Consider the following 11,148-nt stretch of genomic DNA (forward strand, 5'->3'; position numbering starts at 1 on the left):
TTTGCACTCTAATCGAGAGGGAAAATACATTACTTCCTTCTCACAGGAGATCTATATTCATGCTGTATCTACTGATAGTTGACAATGACTCATGCATCTTCAAGTAAACCGTCTGTCGTCAAGAAAGTCAGAGGGGGGATTTTATCCCACGATCTCAATTTACTACATATCGCTCCCTCTCTCTCTCATCTTAATACACTCTCGAAAACCATGGTCATCGCCAGGTAAATTCTCTACGTAATTTGGACACGCATACGGATGTTACATTCCATTATTCAGACTACAAAACGTCCCGAAGGATCAATAAACATAGTTCTTACAGAATACAGAGAGAGTATAGTAAAAGACAGGTCATCCTCCTACTTTGCTGCATTCCTTCCTGCATCTATATTGCATTATGACCCACGCTGAACCGGAGAGTTCCATACTTGGTATGTTTTACGATCTCAATCAAGGGGGCTTAGCAGCTGGGGGAGCTTATTTTAAATAATAGACATAGTATTGATATCACGCCTTTTTCTCACGATGGCTTCGGACCTCTGCCAAATCCCTCTCTCCCCTCCAAGCTCTCGACCCCGCGCTGCTACGGAAATGATGATGTCTTCCAATGAGTTGACCTCTCCTCTTCCCTCTCGACGATCATCCCAAGTCATGAACCCTCCTACCATGTTATTAGGACAAGGTCATGATGAGAAGAGCCGGATTACTAGCAACCATGCGCGTGAGAGAGCAACATCCGGTATGCTATGATCTATACCTATGACGAGCTATCCAACTAAACTGTGCAGGTCCTCTGCGACATCCAAAGCCCTTTACACCTGCTGATATTCATTCGATGCTTGAGTGCGAACAAGAAGCGATAGTAAGATATGATGAACGTCAAATCCTCAAAACCCCCTCCCCCCAAATCTAATCGACCCTGCACCAGGTCAACCGTCTATCAAGGGAATTATCCCTGCTTCGCCAACAAACTGCCTCTGTCGCCTCAACCACCTCCTCTACCTCCGCCACCTTCAACGACGCACTCGACGCACTCCACGGATCTTCATTCGTACCCGGTCCTATCTATCCCACAGTGTCTCGGCGACACCGCTCATCATCCAGCTTGAGCAGCTCGTATTTCCCCGTTATCCAAGGGTCGAGAACGAGCAGTGTTTCTGGAATTACCCCGTCCAGAGAGACATGGCGTGCACAGGACTCCTCTCGAGCCAGTCGTAGCCGGGAGCCATCTTTTACTTCTCATCAAAAATCGGAGCGCCTATTCTCAACCCCCCCGCCTCAGCTACAAAAACAAATTGATCCGTCAGCGACTCTCACATACAGCCCACGGCTGTGCCCCCATTGCAGCTCACTGTCGCAGCAGAGAAGAGCATCGGGTTCTGGCGCACCCCGTCCCGACGAGGGGTTATCCCAGCGAGGAGAAATCGAAGCTATTAAGCGGGAGAATGAAATGATGAGAGGTCGTCAAACTATGACAGTAGAAAGTTGACCGAAATGGATTCAATTGGTCTAACTAGGAAATAGAGAGAAGGAGAGATGCTTGGAGGAAGCATGGAGATCTAGAAGGAAACCGTGGCCTTAAATACACAGAGTAGTCACGTGTTGCTACTCACTTAATGGCAGTGCTGTTTGCATTGATTGCAGCACTCCAACACACCCCCCTTAGCGACATGTTTATTACATGAAGCTATTTAGAGTCCATCTCTAAACTGCCAAAACCCAACCTCTTGATGAATTTATCAAATTTTGCAGTTAGTAGTGCCTTAGTTAGCCTATTAGTAATATTATCCTCTCCACTAACTATTTATAACTAAATTCTGCTATTTTTGATTGCCTCTTTAACAAAGAAGTAATGAATATCTATCTAGTAGAGTGTAGATGTATAATTTAGCTTCTTTACTAATATAATAGTATTTACAGAATTAGTATATAAAGGTATAGTATCTTTTGTAGACTTTTCTAGTCTAATAGCTGTATATAGCTTTTATAGCTATATAGCTAGCTTTGTTACTGCATCCCATGTAATAAATTCAGTAATAATTAAACTTAGAGTAACTAGTAATTACTTTACTAATCTCTATATAATTAGTACTCTAAATATAAAAAATATAAAGTTTTCTATTAACTTCTTGTCTTTGCAATCTATATAGGAGGCATCAATATATACATATAATAAATTATTTAAATAGCTTAAGATTATTACATAGTCTAAGGTCTTCTTTAAATATTAGAAAACTTATTTAATTATATTATAATCTAACTTGCTAGGATTATAATTTCTTTATAGTAGTTATGTTATTGTATATTAAATATCTAGTTAGGTTTAAATAGTAATCTAATTTAAAGATCTAGTTAATTTCTAGTAATAGATAATATTATCTTTACTAGTAGAAGCATATATAATATCTAGAATAATACTACTAGTATCTTAAGTAATACTACTAGTTTCTAGTATCTCTCTAGTTAATTTCTATCCTGGAGTTATTAGTATATAATATAGCTAAAGACTATAGAAATTTTATTTATAGAGTATCTTTTAGATATATGCATGTTAAGATATTAATATTAGATTACTAAGTAGTCTATAAATATCATATCTCAAGAACTATATAGGTTTATCTAGTTACTTTAATTTAAAATATCTTTCTAGTTTATCTATAAATTATTAAATATTTATTTTATTAGGGCCAGCAACTATTATATTATTAATATAGATAATAAGTATTAGCTACTAATCTAGATCATAGTAGAAGCATAGGTCTTTATTAATTACCTTTATACTAATTTTTACTAGAATATCATGGAATTTCTTATACTAAAGAAATGCTAACTATTATAATTTATATAAGGCTTGGAGTAATAGATATATTATACTATCTTACTTATTAAAACTAGTTAGTTAGTATATATAGATCTTTTAATCCTTGATTATTATATTAAGATAGGTAATTACTATATTAAATTATGCTTATTTCAAATTAAAATAAGTAACTATACTTAAAAATAGCTTTATTAAAGTATTTACTACTACTAGGGAGTAGACTTAGTTAAAGTCTATACCTAATTTTTAGAAATTTCTACATATAACTTATCTTATATAAAATTATAATATATTATTATCTATATTTAACTTTAAATTATATACCTATTTTCCTAGTAAGACCTTTATATTCTTTAGTAATAGCATAAATTTATAAGTCTAAATAGCTTCAAGCTTGCTAATTTAACTTTATATTACTTATATCTAGTAATCCTTTTATAATAACTTTATTACTTAAATATAGATCTATAGGATTCTAACTTTATAAGTCTTTATAGGCTTAATCTCTAGTATAAAATTACTAGGATCTAGTAATACTATAGTAATTATATTAGGTAATTCTCCTAACTTTAGATAAGATTCTAGTAGATAAGGTATTTTTAGAAGTATTTTTAGAGGTAATATAGACTAGGATTAAGATTATTATTCCTATTTTACCTCCTTTTCCTGTAGTTACTTTACCTGCTTATCTTTAAAGTAAATACTTTAGTACTAACCCTTTATAAATTTTAAAGATCTCTATAGAGTAGTAATACTATTACTAGTATTATTACTAGCAGGATTTTATACCTTTACTAGGTTAACTATTTCTATATTCCTAATATTAAATTTAACCTACTTTCTAGTCTTTAAATGCTTCCTTTTTAATATATCTAGAGTTATTGGAGTATAGTCATCTTTAGAAGGTTCTAAAACTAGTAAGACCTTCCTATATTAGGTAAATAACTCTAGAAGCCTTTATATTAATTATAATACTAGTATTCTTTTAAAAATAGGTTAACTAGTATATAGATTATCTATAGTAAAATAGTTAATTATTCCTTCATATCTACCCTATCTAGATTATTCCTCCATGCTAGGTCTTACTATCTCCTCTACATTCTTGCTAATTGCTTGATTGTTTTGCTTGGCAATGGTTTTAGAAATAGCCCTGGAGGCAGGCCAAGAGGCAGGTGTCTGCTCTGGTATGATGAGCTTGGTAGTTTTGGAGATAGCCCTAGGGGCAGCCCCAGAGGCAGGTAGCCACTCGGGTATGATGAGTTTGATACCTGCTTCTGGGTTAGGTAGGGTGGTTTTAGAGACAGCCCTAGAGGCAGGTGGGTGCAGAAATATCAAGTTAGCACCTGCCTCTAGTTCTAGTAGGTTTGGTTCAGGTAGGGCTAGATCAGGTATTAATATTTGAATTCTTCCTATAATAACTTCATTATTATTTACTAATAGTAAGGTTTGGTAAGATATACTATTATAGGTTATTCTTCCCCTTTGTAAGCGTCTCACTGGCGAGGCGCTTGGGTATGGGTAGTGTTGGTAAAGGAAGCAAAGCTACACGGAGTACGAGGATAGTAGGAAGGTACTGGAAGTAACAAAACGAAGTGCTTGTCTCTCAGCACTTCGGGGGTTATTGCGTTGCTATTTATGTTGCCTAGTCGAGTCGCCGGCGCGGCGCAGGCGACTCGAATGTTGCCGTTCTCCCGATTACCCTCGGTTACTGGGTATGTGGTTCGGCATGTGGTTCGGCATGTGGTTGCATGTCACGTGGTCGCCGTGACAATTGCCTCCCCTCCCCTTGGCGGCGCGTCCGCGCGCCGCGTGCGCTACGCCCGATCCGGCTTGGCGCTCTGCCAAGGAGGAGCTAGCCCTAGTTGGTGTAACACAACCCGCTTTTTCATTCAACACTGGAGATAATAATAGTGCGCGTAACACTGCCTCCATTGATTGCGCTTTGTTGAATAGGATATGAATAGCATCATGTTTCGCTTTGAATAGGACAATGGATAGGAGTAGGCGGTTCGCTGGGTGCACTAGTAGTAGGCGAAGGTGTTGTTGTAGTATAAATATCGTAGGGGAACGCTCCTCCGCGCGTACTCCTCCTAGCCCGATCCACGTTCTGAAAAGTACCTCCTGATAGGTTGACACATTGTGCTAGGTGGGTTGTCGTCGCTTAGGCGTCGTGGCGATGGCTAACTGTGTTATAGACTTCATGGCTCCCTCGAAGCGTCCTCTATCCGGTGCCGCGCTGGCCGCGTCTCTGCGGAAGAGGGCCCGTTTGGCTGCTACCACTTCTTCCTCTGTAGGTGCCTTCGTTCTGGCGGCGCAGGTCTATCGTGCTGACTGTTTGTAGGCTTCCGCGGCGAACCCCCCCGCACCTATACCAACCGTGGCGCCCGCGACCCCTGTCGCTGCCGGTGCGTCCCTCGTGGTTCCCGCTGTCGCTGCTTCGTCGTCTGGCGGGACCGTATCCCCCTTGTCCTCCGTGGCCACTCCTAGCATTGTGGTGACTCCCGCCGTCTCCCCCTCCGCTTCTTCCGCTGCGGCGACTCCAGCTGCTCCAGCCGCCGTCGTCGCGCCAGCTCCCGTCGTTGTGCCGGCTCCGGTCGCTCCCGCTGCTGCTGTGGCTCCGGCTGCTCCGGCCGTTCCGGTTGCTCCCGCTGGCTCGTCCGCCGTCGCGTGGACGCCGTGTTGCCTGCGTTGCGCGAAGTCTTGGTGGCACACGGACAATGGCCCTGTGGAAGTTCGTTCCTGCGTGCGCCCGAACCCAGGACAGCGGTGTACTCGTTGTGCCCGCTTACATAAAAAGTGTTTCCCTGTGATCCCGCCTGTGCGCGCCAGTCTTGGCGAGATCCAGGCGATGTCTGGCGGGGCGGCGGGCGTGGCGGCTTGTGCTCGCTGGACCCACGCCACCCAGGTTTTTATTCGTCGCCTCAAGACTGAGGACCAGTCGGAGAGGTTGCTTCGGTCCATTAACCGCAACCTATTTCGCCTGCTCAACGTGCAGCGTGTTGGGGGCGGCATGATAGAGTTGGAGGACAGCGACGAGGAGGTTTGGGACGGTTATGACGATTAGGGGTTTACCGATGTCGCGGCGCAGGCGCTCGCTGTTTCTATTTTCGCATAGTGAAATCAAGTCGTTTTCTTTAAGGTTCCTTGACGCCCGTAGTGTGCCCCCGTTAAACCTCAAAACCCGGTGGGAAAAAGAGGAAGGGTAGCGCCGTTGGTGCGCCTCTGTAGTCTTTTTGGTTCCTTAACCCTTATTGACTTATTATTTTCGCGTTTCACTATTTCGTGGCGTTTCGCCGGCGCCTCGCCCGTGTCTCGTTTGCGTGGCGGAACTCGTTCAGGATATCTTGTGCGTTTTCCAAGTCTTCCGCTGATTGCCAAGTATTCTCATACGTTGGCCATCCTTTCCATTTGACCAGGTATTGGTCTTTGCCGTATAGCTTTCGTTGTGCGACGATCCGTTCCACCTCCCATTCTTCCTCGTCGTCGATGACGACTGGCTGGGGTGGCGCCGGTAAGTCGCCGTCTCTTGCATTCCATTCCTTGAGGGGTGATACATGGAAGACCGGGTGGATTTTCCCATATGACCTGGGTAGTCGCAGGCGGTACGCCTGTCGGCCTATTACCTCAACTATTTCGAATGGCCCTTCGTATTTGGTGTCCAGCTTCTTGCTGGGCCTCCACGTGCGGATATTCTTCGTAGACAGTAGCACCCGTTGGCCCACATGGTATTCGGTTGGGCGATGCCTCCTGTCGTAGCTCCTTGCTTGCTGTTCGGCGGCGTGGCGCAGGCTCTCTTCCAGCTGACGGCGTTTTGCTTGTAGTTGGTCGAGTCGTTCTCCCACTGCTGCGACCGTGCCGGAGTCCCCGACGTCGGCAAGCTCGGGTAGCGCCGGCTGGTAGCCATACCATGCCTCGTAAGGGGACATTCCTGACGACGCATTTTTCGCATTATTGTATGCGAATTCCGCCATGCCTAGCCAGTCCGCCCAGTCAGTTTGTTGGTAACCAATATAGGTCCTTAGATAGGTCTCCAACGTCTGGTTCTGACGTTCCGTTTGGCCATCTGTCTGTGGGTGGAATGCAGTGCTTAGTCGTCCTTTGACTCGTAGCCCTTGGCATAGCTGGGTCCAATATTCACTGGTGAAGAGCGAGCCGCGGTCGCTTACCAGGCTCCTCGGCGCTCCTGTTTTGAGCACTACCTCTTCTATGAACATGTCAGCTAGCTCCTCAGCATTAACATTCCCTGTTGTTGGGAGGTATTTGGCTCCCTTGGTATATCGGTCCACGACTACCAGGATGGCGTCGTACACGCGCCCCTTTCGCATCGACGGCGGTAAGCCTACGATGAAGTCTAGAGTCAGGTCCTGCCAAGGGCGTTCTGGCACCGGGAGCTTCGCGAGCTGGCCCGGTGGAAGCCGTCTAGGCACCTTCATCTTCTGGCAGATTGGACAGCTCTTTACGTACTCCTCGACGTCGCGTCGCAGGGTATCCCAGTAGAACTTTCGTTTAACAAGGTCCAATGTCTTCTCTCGACCAAAGTGGCCTGCGTACGGGTCGTCATGGTGCACCCTCAGCAATTCTTGGCGCACTGCTTGATCGGAAGGAACATAGATGGCCTCACCGCGTCGCACCAGCCCATCGCTGTCGACGCGCCATCTATCCTCACGAGTTTGCCTTTGTTCGGCGTCGTCCCTGAGCTGCTTCATCACTTCTTGTTCGGGTGGTTTCTCCGCCGTTTGAGTGTGCCTCCGGCGTGCCGGGCGTTCCTCGCTGGCGTTGCTCCGAATACGACTCGCGTGGGCGTCCCCACGTTGTGTCTCCCGAAGTAAGTCTCGCAGAGTGGTCGATGGCGTCCCGCAGGCTTGCTCGTTGCTAGCCGCCTTTCGCGCTAGCGTTCTTTGGGTCAAAAGTTCCGGACCTCTTGACCGCACGATCGGGGTCTCTCGGGGAGCCACCATCCTACTCCCACCTCGATCGTTCCGTGAACCTCCTAGCTTCACCCGAAGCGTAGGCAAGAGTCCCTCGGCTGTATCCCGTTGGGCAGGTTCGTAATCCTTTCGCCTCGAAGGCGCATCGGCTGGGTTGAGGCTGCCAGGCCGATATTCAATCTGGAAATCGTATGCCGCTAGGAGCTCGGCCCATCTGGCCTGGCGTTGATTCAGAGTCTTAGTGGTGTAGAAATATTTCAGATTCGCGTGATCTGTCTGCACGCGTATCGCGTGCGGGTTGCCTTCGAGGTAGTGGCGCCATACCTTGAAGCATTCTACTATGGCTAGTAGTTCTTGGTCATGAGTTTCGTACCTCCTCTCCGCCTCGATCAGCTTCCTCGAGTGGAAGGCCACGGGTTGCCAAGCGGCGCGCCGTGTCTTCGCGGACTGGGCGCCATCGCGTTGCATTAGGATTCCCGCAATTGCAAAACCTGATGCATCGGTTGCCAGGAGTATCTCTTGTTCCGGGTCAAAATGCCGCAGCGCTGGGGGTCCAGAGAACGCCTGCTTCAGCGCCTCAAAGGCGCTTCGACCGTTCTCTGTCATCTTGAAGGGCCGCTCTTCCTCCCCTTTACCATCCCCTTTAGCATGTCGCTCAGTGGGCGGTAATCTTGGAGTACTGGTAGATGAATCTTCGAAAATATCCCGTGAATCCCAGGAATACTTGAATGTCGTGGAACGAGCGTGGTTCCGGCCAGTCGCCCACGGTGCGCACCCGCTCGGGGTCTATTCGGATTCCTTTGATTCCCACAATGAAGCCAAGGAAATGTACTTCCTCCTGGTGAAAGTTGCACTTCGAAAGTTTTGCGTAGAGGTTATGCTTCCGGAGGCGCGACAGTACTTCGCCGACGTGGCGCTCGTGCTCTTCCTCCGTTTGTGAGTAGATCAGGATATCGTCCAGATATACTATGCAAAATTCATCCAGGATCCCCTTCATTGCTTCGTTGATGTATGCTTGAAAGGTAGCCGGGGCATTGCACAACCCAAAAGGCATGACTAGATATTCATAGTGTCCATACCTCGTGCGAAACGCCGTCTTCCACTCGTCGCCCCGACGGATGCGAATCCGGTGGTAGGCGTCTCGCAGATCCAGTTTAGTGAATCGTTTGGCTCCGACCAGTCGGTCCATTAGTTCGTCGATTCGTGGGAGGGGATATCGGTTCTTGATGGTAATTGCGTTCAGGCCCCTATAATCCACACAGAGCCGTAGCGACCCGTCGGCCTTTCGCACGAAAAGCACCGGCGCGCCCGCTGCGCTCGTTGAGGGCCGGATCCATCCTTTTTCCAACATTCGATCGATATACTCCCTCAAGGTCGCTAACTCCGTCCTTGACATACTATACAGCCGGCCCGTCGGTGGCGCTGCGCCGGCGACTAATGGTATGTCATGACTAGCTTTTTCAGAGGGGAGCGCCTCTGCCTCTTTCTCCGAGAATACCGATTTCCATTCTTCGTAGCATTTGGGGAGAGCCCCCGTCGCACCACTGTCGTCGCGTGGTTGGCTCAAGACCAGCATAGTGAGTCCTTGCCTCATCGTGCTCTTGAATCGCTTGGGCGATTCGATTTTGATCTTCAACTTTTTCCCTCGGTAGCGCCAGGTGTTCGCCGCCAAGGAGACGTCGGGGTCGACCGGGCTCAGCCAGCTGCGCCCTAGGATCAGTTGGTATTCTTTTTCTTCCAAATCTACTACATGGTATTCCATGTCGAATTCTCTAGTTTCGTCGAGGCTATCCGTGATTCGGCTCTTCGCCTGGAATCTCGCGTAGCACGGCGCCGTTGAGCCGTTAGCGAAACGCACGGGTTGCTCCATCTTTGTCTTGTCGAGGTTTATTCCTTCTTTAGCCAAGAAGCGGTAGGAGATAAAGTCCTCGTTCGCTCCAGTATCCATAAGCGCCCTTGTCGTGACCCATTTCTTGCCCACCAGGATGGCTACGGCGGCTAGGAGGGGTCCCGCCGGCGCCTCTTCGTCCTGTTGGAGCACTAGGGATTCTGGAGCATTCGACCGTCATTGGTCTTGGTCCTCTGATTCTCCTGCCCCCTCGGCGCCTTCTCTGCGCTGGGGGCATTTCCTTGCGATATGACCGGTTTGATTGCACTGGTAGCATCGGCCTTCCTTTCTTTGGTTCTGGCGGTTCCGCCACTCCTCCTTTGACTCTTTCCGCTGGAATTTGTTCGGTCGGGGGTTCGTTGCTTCGCCGTCATCTTTCTTTCTCTTCCTTGAGTCATCCTTCGACACACGAGACCCCAGGGGTTGGTTTGGTTGTATCCCATTTGGCTTTTCCTGCTTCTCTTGTTTCTGAAGTTTCTCGTACCTTGCCCCCAGTTCGGCGACTTCGGCTAGACTTCGCGGCGTCGTCGCGTCCCGCTGGATTTCCTTGCGCAATTCGGGCCGGGCCATTTGGATGGCTAGCTGGCAGAGGAATCCTTCAAGATCGGCTTCGATCATTGGGACGAACTCCTCCATCTGGGTTATCAGGGTTCGTATGCTCTGTTGTGGTCCTTGTCTCATGTGTAGGAGCCGGTGAGCCGCCGTCTGCCCGCGGTCTCTCTCTGGTTCTAGGAAGTTCCGCAGGAACTCAGTGAATTCTGAATAGGTGAGTCCTTCGGGGTTCGCTCCATGCTTAGAGCGCCACGCCTGCTTTACGTCGTCTTTCAGGCGACCCGTAGCGTAGCGGACCTTGGCCGCGTCGCTCTCATAGAGTTTCCCCTGCGACCCAAAGTAGTCTTGGAGGTCTTCCAGGAAGACACCAAGTTCCTTCAGGTTTCGTGCCTTGAAGAACTCGGGTTCGGGCACCTTCTCCCTACCCGTCTGCATGGCTTGCGCCATGTATTGGGCCATGCGCCACAGCTTATCGTCTTCCGTCAACTCGACGGGTTGGCGCTGGAGAGTCGCTGGTGCCGTTAAACCTTCCTCGATAATGGTTTCCGGAACCATGGTTGTAGATTCCATGGAGTTTGGATCCGCCACTCCTTGGGAGGAGGAGCGGGTAGTCCTTCTCGTACTCGCCATGTTGCTTCGCTTGGTAAAGAAGCACTTCGAATTGTAAGCGTCTCACTGGCGAGGCGCTTGGGTATGGGTAGTGTTGGTAAAGGAAGCAAAGCTACACGGAGTACGAGGATAGTAGGAAGGTACTGGAAGTAACAAAACGAAGTGCTTGTCTCTCAGCACTTCGGGGGTTATTGCGTTGCTATTTATGTTGCCTAGTCGAGTCGCCGGCGCGGCGCAGGCGACTCGAATGTTGCCGTTCTCCCGATTACCCTCGGTTACTGGGTATGTGGTTCGGCATGTGGTTCGGCATGTGGTTGCATGTCACGTGGTCGCCGTGACACCCTTTCAAT

General features: G+C 47.9%; 1 protein-coding gene across 1 annotated transcript; it reads left to right on the forward strand.

Moving 5' to 3' along the window:
- Positions 1-311: 311 nt before the first annotated feature.
- P175DRAFT_0561217 (uncharacterized protein) lies at positions 312-1,489 on the forward strand (the record flags this gene model as incomplete). Its single annotated transcript, XM_040901032.1, has 3 exons — positions 312-739; positions 789-862; positions 929-1,489. The coding sequence occupies exons 1-3, from the start codon at positions 526-528 to the stop codon at positions 1,487-1,489; spliced, it is 849 nt and encodes a 282-aa protein (XP_040748559.1). The 5' UTR covers positions 312-525.
- Between the last annotated feature and the right edge of the window lie 9,659 nt (positions 1,490-11,148).

This window comes from Aspergillus ochraceoroseus (assembly GCF_002846915.1).
Source record: "Aspergillus ochraceoroseus IBT 24754 chromosome Unknown P175scaffold_12, whole genome shotgun sequence".
NCBI lineage: Eukaryota > Fungi > Ascomycota > Eurotiomycetes > Eurotiales > Aspergillaceae > Aspergillus > Aspergillus ochraceoroseus.